This window comes from Rhinatrema bivittatum, chromosome 2 (assembly GCF_901001135.1).
Source record: "Rhinatrema bivittatum chromosome 2, aRhiBiv1.1, whole genome shotgun sequence".
Taxonomy (NCBI): Eukaryota; Metazoa; Chordata; class Amphibia; order Gymnophiona; family Rhinatrematidae; genus Rhinatrema; species Rhinatrema bivittatum.
This window is the reverse complement of record NC_042616.1, coordinates 191,504,267-191,517,574: the sequence shown is the minus strand read 5'-3', so window position 1 is coordinate 191,517,574 and position 13,308 is coordinate 191,504,267. Positions and strand designations below refer to the sequence as shown.

Here is a 13,308-nt window from a genome sequence, read left to right as displayed (position 1 = left end):
GTCACCAGAAAAGGCCCACTAACCGCACACCTAGCTCGGAGCAATCCCCAGTCTTTCCTTTCCCACTGTTGCTGGTTTTCAAAATGGCCGCTGGATGACCCAAGATGGGCGCCATTATGTTGAATGCAATAAAATGGCACAGGTCTCAAGTCAATTGCAATCATTTTGAAAACCAGCAGTTGTGGACACAAGAGAATAGAGATAGCTCCTGCCCATTGAAGACCTGTGGATGGGGAAGAAGTGGTGTGAAGGTGGAGGGGGGGCTGGTATCAGGCTTAAGGGGGAGGTTTTGCTTTTAAAGCTTAGCAGGGTCAGGGTGGGGTCTGGACCCACAGTTTTTCTTTTCAGTTTCTAAGTTTTTTTTCATTTTAACTAAACATAATGAAATGAAACAACAAAGTGTAAACAATACTAAATGAAATAAAATGAAAAAAACAAAACAATGAAAATTTTTTCAGTGCACATTCCTAGAGGCACTCTGAAAAGTATAAAACCTTGAGGAGGGATCTAGTGAAGCTTGAGGAATAATCTAGAGTTTGGCAGCTTAGATTTAATGTAGGGTCATGCACTTGGGTTACAAAACCCCAAGGGAGCAGAACAGTATAGTGGGTGAAGTTTTTCTAAGCATAAAACAAGAGTGGATCATATCTGATGGTAGGTCAAACAAGTAGATAAGATGATAGCAAAAGCCAGAAGGATTCTTGGGAGCAAAGGAAAATTAAAAAAAGAGGTGATGATGCCTCTGCATAAGTCTCTGGTGAGACCTCATTTTAAGTACTATGCATATTTCTGGAAACTTCACTTTCAAATGGATATAAAGCAACTAGAGTCAATTTAGGGTGCAGCTGCTAAATGGTCATCAATCTTCATCATAAGGCAAATGGGGGCAGAGTTAAAGATCTAAATATGTATACCCTAGAGGAAAGCAAAAAAAGGAGAATTATGTTAGAGCTATTTAAATAATTCCAATAAATAAATACGCAGAATGTAGGTCTCTTTCAATAGAAAGGAGGCTGTAAAACATGATGTCATGGAATGAGGGGAAAAGGGGGAGGACTTGAGAGTAATCTAAGAAAATATTTCTATATAGAAAGGGTGGTGGACACTTGGAACAGCCTCCCAGTGGAGGTGATGGAGACAAAGACAATATCAGAAGCCAAGAAAACATGGGAGAAGCACAGAGAATCTCTGAGGAAAAGGAAGGGATTATAAAGTTTAGTAGGAGGTGTGGATGGGCAGATTGGATGAGCCATCTAGTTTTTATTTGCTCTTATGTTCTGTGTTTCTAGGTGGTCGCTCCAGAGCAGGGTTACATCCCATTAACAGTGCACTGTGGGGGAAGCTTGCATTGTTACTGCCTCTGCTGTACCCATTCTGTGCATATATGGAGGGAGGACTTTAATTTCCAGAGATCTCAGTCTGCTACCTTTCACAAGCACTAAGTTAACATAAAGAATTTTACATTTTAAAAATAGTGAGTCTGGATAGGCAGCACTGAGCATAATGTGCTGGTAGATGGAAGTCAAAATAATATTGATCTAAAATGTTACCAAAAAATCAGAACAGGTTTTAGAAGTCATTTTGAAAGATTTTACACAATTTTGAAAATTAAAATAGCTGGCTATGAGATTTTCATGTGACCACATTGAGATCTTAACAACAGAGAGATGTGTGCTTCTATTTCATGTTCCATACACTAAATTTTCAAAAATCTAGATTTTTCCCTCTTTAATTAATATGAAAATTTATCGTATTTAGCCAACTTTTCAGAGTCTAGGCCTAACTGACAGGCCGATACAGTAAAGTGCGGCCGCGGTTACCCTGCTTCTAACCTGCTTTCTACTCACAATTTGGCAGCGTTAGTCCTACCTGCAATTCACTATCCCTTTTAACCCATCCTTACCGCCTCTTTAAATCTACGGGTAACCCTTTCCGCCCGTGGCATGTATATGAGATGTAAACGATCGGATTAGCTATTCCCTCCCATACAGTAACGCGCGCCCCGATTATCACTTTTTAAACCTGCAGTTTTGCTGCGCGTTAAACCTGCTAATTTACCGCCTACCCCTACCCCTGCATTAGTGTGGAGCGTCAGGCAAGCTGAGATGAAATTTCACGGGCCAAGGAGCAGCCCCAGCCAGCCCCGCTTCACTGCCTGACCCCCTAACTCCCCGGGACAAGACCGAAGTGAATCGGGCAAACATTCCGCCAGCCCCCGCTCACCTGCCCTGGCCGCATCCATCTTCCTGGTACCTGTCATTTCAAATGTCATTTGAAATGACAGGTACCAGCGCACCCAGGATACTGTATAGGCGCTGTATAGCGCCTATACAGTAAAATGGATTGCGCTTCCTGGACGCGCGTTGGACGCAGCTTGCATTTGCATGCTATTTAAATACAGTATCGAGTAGTACGTGTTTCAAACTGTGCGTGCGGCAAACGTGGGTGCGCCCAGCACTAACGCACCCCTTTCTACCGCACCTTACTGTATCGGTCCGTAAAAGTGGTTTGTTTTGAATTAAACAGAAGTTCCAGATTGAGCCAGCAGGTGGCATTAAAGGTCAAGGCTTTTTTAATACTATAATATGAATTTTTCATCAAACACTGCTGCTAGCCCTGCTTAAAACAATGTCTCTGGTCATGGCAAAAGTTGAAAATGGTGTTGAACATGAGGAAACATATTCATTTAAGGATTAAGAATGCCTGGGACCATTTAATCTAAAGTGGTCCCAAAGAAGAGAAAATTCCAATTTACAGGGAACCAAGGAAATAGTGCATTCTGTTTCTCCTCTTTTACCTCTCTATCTCATGTCCCAGACCACCAATTGTTGATAGCCAAGTGCAAGTGACATTTCTAGAGTAAGTAGGGAGGCTGTAGGCCCATGAGTATAAAGTATCCTCAGGCTGCAAGATGATTTTGAAAGGGAAAATCCCCGTAGAGTTTCCCTTACCAAAATCCATTGGTAGCCAGTGCCATGGGGATCTCGTCTGCTGCAATCTTTGTGGGTGTAAATAAATCCCAGTGGGTACTTTAGCAATCTCAACCTACCCCTGTCACTTTTCCCTGCAAAAGGGGAGGGGGCAATATTTTAAAGGGGTAAATACCCATTTACCCACAGAAATCCCTTTCAAAATTGCCCCCATGTGATTAGATAGCGAGGGAAAAGGTGAATGCCTGCTACTTCCTGTTCTCCAAAATGAAAGTTAAACAAAATCAGTTTACTCGTCTGCAAGTCTACCCTACGATTATCGTCCTTGCATCCATAAATGTAAAAAATGGATTTTATTCTTGAGACTTGTAGCTAAAATATATTTAATTTGTTCTATAAGCAAGTTAATATAAGCTATCAAACACACAAAAGCAACATTTTATTTAATTTTGTTTCTGTGTTTTAGTAAGTTTATACATTTGAGTGAACTAAATGGTATTAGTGCAGTGGTTCCCAGGCCTGTCCTGGGTTCCTCCCAGCCAGTCGGGTTTTCAGGATATCTACAGTGAATATGCATAAGAGAAAATTTGCATGTTGTGGAGGCAGTGCATGCAAATTTTCTCTCATGCATATTCATTGTGGATATCCTGAAAACCCGACTGGCTGGGGGGGTCCCCAGGACAGGGTGGGGAAGCACTGTATTAGTGCATGCTAAAATGATTTATGCTTGCTGAAATACAGAAATGAAACAAAACAAAAATGAAGAAAATATAGTGAACAAAGTTAAAAACAAAACAGAATGAAAGTTTTACCCCTGAATAACCGCAGAAGAATGGAGCCTTACTCTTGATCCTGTATACTCACAATGAATCTGCCTGTCTTATTGGAACAGCCATAGAGACGAGGCGGGTGATCATCTGAGTGGATTTCCAGCAGGGGTGAGGTCTGATATTCTTTTTTACCACCAAGAGGCTTCCAGAATTCCTCTGTGAAACATACGGAAAGTACACTACATATTGTCTCTGAATCATTTAGAGCTGTATGCAACTTATCAACGGGGACTGAAGTGATAATAAAAACTGAGCAGTTCTCTGTTACTTATCAGATCCTCCACTTTTTTTTGCACTGTTAATGGCTACTACACTTTCAACCTCTCATTCATATCTTCATTCATCATTCACTCTTTCTCCTCTCTCCATCTCTCTTATCCTTATCCCTTCCCTCCAAAACCTGTTCAGTTTTCCCAATTCTCTCCATTTGTTTCCTCCTCCCTTCCTCAACTTCTTTCCTACCCCTCTCCTTTCCCATCTAGCTCGTCCTTATTCCTCTCTTACCCATCTTCCCTTCTATTTTCTTTCCTTCCCATTTTCCCTTTCCTCTCTTCTCAACTGTTTATTTTTATTTGCCTCATGTTCTGCTCTTCACCATCTCCCCCATGTTCATTTTCCTACCTTCTCCCTTAATATTCCACTCCCCACCATTTCTTCCCATGTTCCTTTCCCATTATCTTCTCCCAGATTTGTCTTTTCCATCCTCTTCCTCTACATTGTTGTCCTTTCCCTCGCTATCATATTCCTCTTTTTCTTCCTCTTTCCAGTGTTTCTTATTTTCCTCATTAACTTTCTTCATGTTTTTCTCTCTTTCGTCACCTGTTTGTTCTTTTTTCTCCCTTTTTCTTCCACATGCTTCTCCCATCTTTCCCTGGATTCCTCCCCCTCCCCCATTTTCTCCACAAAGGTGCTACAAATCCAGCACCTGTAGCCTTCAGCACAGAGACAAAGCGAGTGTTGGTTCTGAATGTTTCTCCTTACCACTGGCTTGCACTTCCTTTCTAATAAGGAAGTGTGCCGGAAAAGGGGGAAGTCTTGGGACCAGTCCTCGTAGAATCCATCTACCTCCCCTAGAAGTTGGTTTCTATTTATGTAGCTAAATTCCAAACTGAAGGAGTCCTGCACAATGGGCACGACATGGGATGGTCCACACATGCTATGCAGAGCATGATGAAATGTCTAGAAACTATGAGATCATCACACCAACCCAGGCTCCGTCAGATGACATCACCCACCAGCGAGGACTGATATTCTGTGGTCCTTACAGAACAGCTGTTATAGGTAAGCAACCTTTTGCTTTATTAGAAATTTAAAAAAAAAGAAATGTAGAGAGCCTAAAGGATCTCTTCTAAAGAGGATTGTTCCATTTTTCATAGGGGAACAGGAGTAATATTAATCTGGGTTTTAGTTCCCCCATGTGGGAAACTAGAATAGTGGGTTCCTAGACTATATAATCCCATGCCACTAATTTGATGTGTGGACTCCTTAGTTATCCCTTGTAGGGACAGCATTTCACTATGCAGTCTCCTGTTTTTCTTTGTTTCCTAGAAAAGGACCCTTGAGCATCTGAGGATGAGGTCTGAGTATGTGAAAGTAGAAAGAGTACCATTGCCTAACTTTACCATGTCTCTTTGGTTTTAGAGAAGGAGATTCTTCCACCCTTCCTTGCTCTATTTTTGGTTACCCCAGGTTCAGGTTTTACTTTTTCTTTGTGCCCACTAATGTCGGTATAAAAAAAACTGTCAAATAAATAAATAAATAAACAAATAAATAAATAACATGTCGGAGTACCCTAGGACCCAGTTGCTCAGTGTCTCTCAGCCAGACAGCATGGGTAGACTACACTGGGCAACAATAAAAGTGTTACTGACCTAAAAAGGTCCTACTCTGTAGTATCTTGATATGCTGAACACGAATATGACCATGAAAAGATTTTATTGGCTCTCGTTTTGAAGATATTTAATATAGTTCACTTTCTATGTTTATTCATGTAAATGTATCCAGTAGGACTGTAAATAAGCCTAGAATGATGTAATATTGCATCATATTGCATAATACCATCATGCACACATCATCCAGAGTTTATTACATCATTTTCTTTTTTTCTTTTTTTTTTTTTATTTATTTATTTCTCATTTTTCATCTTACAAATTATACGGAAACAATACAGAAATCCTTCCATAATATAAATTCAATCTTAGATCAATTCTTACAGGAAATTTCCCAAAAACGAATTACTTTATACCTAAAACAATTCTTATTATATGAAATTTGCGATAATCAACTTAGGAGAACATTAGAGGCCTTAAAGAAATTATTAAATATCCAAGGGAGATATATATTAAGAAAAACATATTATAGTTAGCAATACATAGACTAAGCTGGGTTTATTTATTTGCAATCAGCTTACGATATATGCTCAATCCTCTATAAGATCTCTTCAGATGGTATTATGTTAGGCACTGGTGTTGATGCTGTGGGTTGTTGAGCATCTATAAATTGTTGTAACTGTTCAATTTGGTAAAAAACATATTCATATTCACCTTTTTTGATCTCGCATCTGCAAGGATAGCGCAGAAAGAAAGTATAACCTAATGCCATTATCTTTGGTTTAATCAAAAGAAACTCTCTGCGCTTTATCCTTGTAGTGGGAGCCAAATCTGGGTATATTTTAACTAATTGACCATGAAATGAGGTGGGAAATTTCTGAAAATATTTCTTCATGATATTGCTTATATCCTTAGATATAATAAAGGAAACAATCAGAGTATTCCTATGAATCACTTCTTGAGATGAGTCTTCCAAAAAATTTGTAAGATTATCTGGTATTGGAGATTTTTTTAGAAAAAAGTGACACATATTTATAGATGGAATTTCTTCCTCTGTAAAAGCCAATACTTCTTTAAGATATCTTTTAAAGGATGTAATTGGGGACTCACCTATTAATTGTGGAAAATTTATAACTCTAATATTTAGATGACGTGCTCTATTTTCCAGTAACTCTATATGATGAGATACAGATAATTGGTCTTTAACGACCATAAGGTTAATTTTTTTCATAGATTGAATATTCTTCTCATTTTCCTTTACTTTCAAGGAAATCTCATCATATTTAACCAAATTAGATTGTACATTCCTCTGAAAATCAGAAGACATTAAGTCCACCTTTTTTTCCATCCTTATAACTGCAGTGCTCAACCCTTTCACTGCATCCCAGATTGCCTCGAGAGTTACCTTTTCAGGCCTTGTTGTTATTCACTCCAGTTCTTCAAAATTCGAGGATGAAGCTCCCTCCAACCCTTCCTCTTTATCTATACCTAAGACAAGAGGCTGGGTTAGCTGTTCCTCGATGGCGCGTTGGACCGGAGGAGGTCTATTATCTGGGCTGAGGGACGCCTCTTCCAGGGAGTTTCTTGTATCCCCCATCAAGGAAACTCCAACGGAATCCTCGGTTCCCTTATTACCCAACTGAATCAAAAATTTTTGAATTTCCTGCTGCATTGAGGTAGGAAACGTAGGGTCCGGAGGGAACACTCGTATCTTCCCTTTCCTCTTCGCAGGCATGCTAGAATAGGAAAATCAAAAATATTTCCTCTATGATGCTAATTTCTTTATCCTGGGAAATTGCTGACTTTTAGCTGTCAACTTCAGTCGAATTCGGGCGGCGGTGCGCCGAAGGAGAGCGCAATTTAAATCAGATGTCCCGGCGCCTCCTTGTGACGTCGGGGAAACCCAGCGTCCGAGTCACCCAGCCAGAAACAAGAAACAAGCAGCTCAGCTTTACCAGCAGTTCTCAGGTAGCCTCTAGGTTGATCTCCAGGAGAGCGCAATTTAAATCAGATGTCCCGGCGCCTCCTTGTGACGTCGGGGAAACCCAGCGTCCGAGTCACCCAGCCAGAAACAAGAAACAAGCAGCTCAGCTTTACCAGCAGTTCTCAGGTAGCCTCTAGGTTGATCTCCAGGAGAGCGCAATTTAAATCAGATGTCCCGGCGCCTCCTTGTGACGTCGGGGAAACCCGGCGTCCGAGTCACCCAGCCAGAAACAAGAAACAAGCAGCTCAGCTTTACCAGCAGTTCTCAGGTAGCCTCTAGGTTGATCTCCTATTACATCATTTTCTGATGCAATGCAGTTCTACTGCCATGCTGCTGCCGAGTAAGCTGACATCAGCAGTGTACTATATGAAGCCCAGTCAGAAAGGGTGAGCATTTGAAATATTCATGCTGGCTGACTACTGCTGGACACTCTGCAGAGATGCTCCCAAACAGGTGTACAAGAGACAAGCAAAGAAATCTAAGACGTAGTCTATGACTTTATTTTTCAAACGGTATTAACCGTAGGTCTCCTACTATTGGCATACAATTCAAGATGTAATTATATTATTGCATATTACAAAAAAACTAGAGCCAATTTTGCATTTTCACAGTCACATTCATGTTTAGCACATGGAAATTTATAAGAATTGACTAATTTCATTTCCATAACATGACTTTTGTGAAAATTTGTTGCCCAGTGCTATCGTAAGTCCTGGTAGAGGAATGGATCTGGGTTCATTCTGGGGGAGAGAGAATAGGTGGAGAAGACCCGTGGCCCCCATTTGATGTTTAACACAACTATCTCATTCAGATGCTGAAGAGAGCAGTATGGCAGTACTATCCAGATCCCAACAAGGGAAGTAAGGAGAATGACTGAACAACCTGACTAAAGGTCTGAGAAATGGGACTTTCAATTAGTACATCTAAACTGGGATACCAACTCACTTATTGAATGGCAGGAGGAAGCTTAAAAACTACTCCATTAATTGGAATGGATTAGAGATTTAAAAAAAAAAAAAAAAAAAAGTGACACCAGTAACAGAATATATTAATTGGAAGCTGAAAGTCACAAATTTATTATTAGATCTGAAGCTATAAATCGATTGTAAATACCAAAAACTTGTAACTTAATATTTTCAACAAATTTCCATCTTTATAATCAGTAAAAGTTAAGTTGGAAACCATCAGTTGCTTACAGCGTGGTTGTTAGTGCTGTATATGAGACATTAAGTTTTAATGAATTGTTGACCAGAACTCAGGGCCTAAAAGATAATCTCCCTCCTCACAAGGAATCTTGGACTTTCAGAATGTATTAACATCAGGAGAGGACTTGACCAGTTTAAGCCTTATTTGAGGTGTGCCCTTTGGGTTCTGTGAAGCCCATTAGTACAAAGAAATAAAAAACAACATTTTAAAAAAATTGTCTGTTCCCCCACAAAACAATCCCAACACCTCCCAGGCCATTCTCCCCTCCCCCATCCCCTGGACCCTCTTATTCCATGAAGTCTTTAAAATCAATTTTAATTTTCTTGGGGCAGTTACTCCTTCCCTACTGCTGCTACTGTTTCAAATGGCGTCGATAGAGTGAGGTTGGCATTATTATTACTTTCTTCCATATAAAATGATGCCAATCAAACTCAGGCCAGTGCCATTCTGTACAGAAGAAATAATTAATGGTGCTGGCTTCAGTCTGCCAGCACTGCTTGACATAGCAGCAGCAGCAGCAGTAGTAGGTCAGAAGTCACCAGGGATTTCACAGAGGGTCCTCGGAGATTGTGAACTTCAGGCAAGGGAGATAGGAGTGTTGTTGGGTAGTGCAAGACAATTTTTTAAAAAGTGAAATGGAGAAACAAAATTTTGTTTTATTGTTTGGTTTAGAAGTGAAATTAAAAGAAACGGTAGATTTCATTAAACTGTCCCATTTTGTTTCAATAAAAGCACATTGCTAATAGAAAGGATTTTGGTTCTGCAACCCTGTAGAAAAATTAAAGGATGCATATAGCACCAACATACTGCACTGCTATACTGTTAAACAAGACTCATTTATGCTGACTACTTTTAGCACTAAAGAGCACCAATATAAACAGTCATTTTTTTCTGTTCTATAACTACATAGCGCCCACAGATGGATGGATATAGTAACCATGTTTTTGGGTCCTGGCATAATATCCATACATTGTGGCAGATGTTCTTTTATAAGTACATGTCACAGCAATTCTGTTTGGTAAGTGTGGAAGAGAGTGAATATTCATGTCTAGCTGGGGAAGGAAGTACACCTGAATACTGTAAGAGATATGTTCTTCTTCTTGTGTGTTTTTAGATGATAATGGGAATCTCTTCTTGCCCTGAATGTTAACTCTATTCTTACACCCATCTGCAAGCTCAGAGGGGCTCTATAGTAGTGCCTATTATTTCACCAGAGTGTTTTGAGAGTGTACATCTGGCCTCCTGAAACTCATTTTTAATGTGTGAATCACAATGCGGGCTTCCTGGTGGTGACTCCTGCCAAAGTGTACAATCTGGATGAAATAATGTATTGATTTTTCTAAGACTTGAACATTCATATGACACTTTCCTAACTCTTGTATATCATTCTTATTTAGTGACTTTGTGAACAATAAATGAAAGATTTCTATTTTTTATTTTTATCCTTGTTTCCTCATTGATTCCTGTATACTTGGGCTGTTAAGTGGTTTTAAACATATTTAAATGAGGCAATATGATAACTATAGAGTGAGCAAGAGTTTTAAGCTTTTTGCTCTTCATTTGAGCAGATATTATGGTCATGACATGCGCAGAACACTGAAATCCAGATGTGGGTTTTGTCAGGAGAGTGGTTCTATACATTAGAGAAAGTTTAATGAGGGTTATATAATTAAATTGATAATGTATTATGCAATACAGAGCTGAACTTGATGAATAACTCCTGCCAGAAGTTTTTTTCTTTAGTTCCTGAATTTGAGTGAATCAACCCTTACATGAGGGATGTCCACATCCAGTCTTCAAAGACCACAAACTGGTCTGCTTTTCAGGATATCCCTAATAAATATAAATTAAATATATTTGCATACAGTTGAGGTTGTGCATTCAAATATATCTCATCCATATTTATTAAGGATACTATTGTGGCCCTCCAGAACTGAAGATGGATTACCCTATATTATGATTGTACTGTACTACTATGGAGGTCATGTGATATGATGGTGGAGTTAGACGGTGTTCCTCAACTGCTCTAAGACCCACTCCCCAATGTTTCTATCATACCTTTTGAGATCTTTTTGTCTTGGAGTTTCCTCCAATTCTAACCCTCTCCTTAAGGCAGTTTGAACACTCAGATCAGAATGGCCTCCAAAGTCACTTGGAAGAACAGAGGCAAGACATTGCCTGGTGAGCATAGCATTATGATGCGGTCAGTTATTCAGCGGACAGGGGCATGGCGGCGGTTTGGGGGCAGTCCGGGGGCGGGCCAGAATCCTCCTGCACAGCGGCCTGTACCAGGGGATGGCGAGCCGGTGCGCGCAAGTTACACCTGCCAGAGGCCTACCAGAGGCGTAACTCAATGAAATAAGTTGGGGGGGGATTTAGGTAGGGCTGGGGGGTGGGTTAGATAGGGGAAGGGAGGGAAAGGTGAGGGGGGGGGCCAAAATAAAAGTTCCCTCCAAGGCCGCTTCGATTTCAGAGCAGCCTTGGAGGGAACGGGGAAAGCCATCAGGCCTCCCCTAGGGCTCGGTGCATGCAAGGTGCACAAGTGTGCACCCCATTGCGCACACCGACCCCGGATTTTATAACATGCACGTGGCAGCGCACGCATGTTAAAAATTCAGGTGTACATTTGTGCACGCTGGGTAGCGCACACAAATGTATCCCAAGCACATAATATTAAAAATCTGCCCCAATGTTTTGTATGATTTATCCATAGCCCCTGAGGCAACAGCTGTGAAAGCTGTGAAACTCGGCATGAGTCGGGCGATACATTTTAAACACGTCTCTACTCCAATAAAGAATTGAAAATGACCTAGACGTCTATTCTTTTTGTTTTCCTAACAGCTTTTTTAGATCACCTACCTTCGTGTTTCTTGGGTCCATCCCTTTTAAGATGGTGAGACGGACAGTGAAATGCTAAGAGAAATTAGAGAAGCTAACCAAATTGGTAGTGCAGTAATAATGGGAAATTTCAATTACCACATATGTGCAGGGTTTGTGCTTCTCTGGACTTTTAAATTTCAATTACCCCAATATTGACTGGATAAATATATCATCGGGACTCGCTAGAGAGATAAAGTTCCTGGATGGAATAAATGACAGTTTTATGGAACAATTGGTTCAGGAACCGACAAGAAAGAGAGCAATTTTAAATCTAATTCTCAGTGGAGCACATAATTTGGTGAGAGAGGTAATGGTGATAGGGCCGCTTGGCAATAGTGATCATAATATGATCCATTTTGAACTAATGACTGGAAGGGGGAAAGTAAGCAAATCCATGGCTCTCTTGCTAAACATTCAAAAGGGAAACTTTGATAAAATGAGAAAAATAGTTAGAAAAAAACTGAAAGGAGCAGCTACAAAGGTAAAAAGTGTGCATATTTATTGTGGAGGTGCTGAAAACCTGACTGGTCATGGGCTCATAAGGACAGATTCAGAAAGTTCTGCATTACCACATCTAGTCTTCTTTGTTTTTTTCCATTTGCCTTAAAAGGAATATAATTTATTGAAATAAGAAGCAGAAAACTAACCCGGTTCCTGGCCTTCTGCTATGACAGCAGTTTTGCATTTCAGAACGCCGGCCAAATATTGAGCTCCTTTTTCTTCTTCCTGACTTGCTCCTTTCCCTATCCAGGTAAAGCCGGAGTTATTTTTCAGTTTAAGAACAAAGACATCATTGGAGTTTAATGACCCTGCATCTACATCAACCTAAAAACAACAAAGACAGCATTTCAATGTTGGTTCTACATTTAGAGAAAAGTTATTTGGCACTCAAACATCTGAAAAACATATATTATTATGCAATTTCTTTAGGGAAAACAAACAAGGGGTCAAATTATCATCAAATCTGACTCAAAACCAAGAACACAGATACAAAAGGGAGCTGGATCTGTTTTTAAATGGATCACTCAATAACATGATTAAATAAATACAATTAGAAAAGGTGTATGCTCAGAGAGTGCACCTAAAAGTGCACACATCATTCTTTATTATAGGGCCTAATATATCCCATTTTGCAACAGCATCCACCAGACGTCTCTGTTCCAACTTTCATTTCTTGTCTGTTTGAATATGCATGTGTTCCTTCCTATCCCCTTTCCTTACCCATCTATGTGGCTTTTGTTTGCTCTGTGCTGTGCTTTCAATCTGTTGTTCCCCTCACCTCCTTGTCCATTGCTTTACATTTCTATGGACCCTACCACACCTCCCCGGACGTACCCCAGTGTTAGTGTCCCTTGGTGTCAATACCATAGCTCCTCCACACCCTCTATTCACTACCTGTGCTTTCTCCACAGTCTACACTTTCTACACTAAGGGGTCACTAGATCTGGATGATTCATGGGAGGGAGCAGAGCATACCCAGAACATATTGTTCAGCACACTGGTACCACAAGCCACTAACCATGGTCCCCCGATAAAGTTAAACCACTCATCAGACACACTTCCAGTTTTGAAGGTAGGATGAGACCTCGGGGGACAAACAAGTCCTTCAGGTTTTTTTTTTTTTGCATTGTGAGGTCACAAACAGACAG

The 13,308-nt window shown here is 40.3% G+C and overlaps 1 protein-coding gene across 2 annotated transcripts in view; it reads right to left on the bottom strand.

Annotated features, from left to right (window-relative positions):
- Window positions 1-13,308, bottom strand: part of SCIN (scinderin) — a 267,968-nt gene that overhangs the window by 20,936 nt on the left and 233,724 nt on the right. For both annotated transcript variants that reach the window (XM_029588987.1, XM_029588988.1), the window contains 2 exons: window positions 12,307-12,484; window positions 3,795-3,916 (listed from right to left, as the gene is read on the bottom strand). In XM_029588987.1, the coding sequence (XP_029444847.1) occupies window positions 3,795-3,916; window positions 12,307-12,484 (300 nt within the window). The remainder of the gene's footprint in view (window positions 1-3,794; window positions 3,917-12,306; window positions 12,485-13,308) is intronic.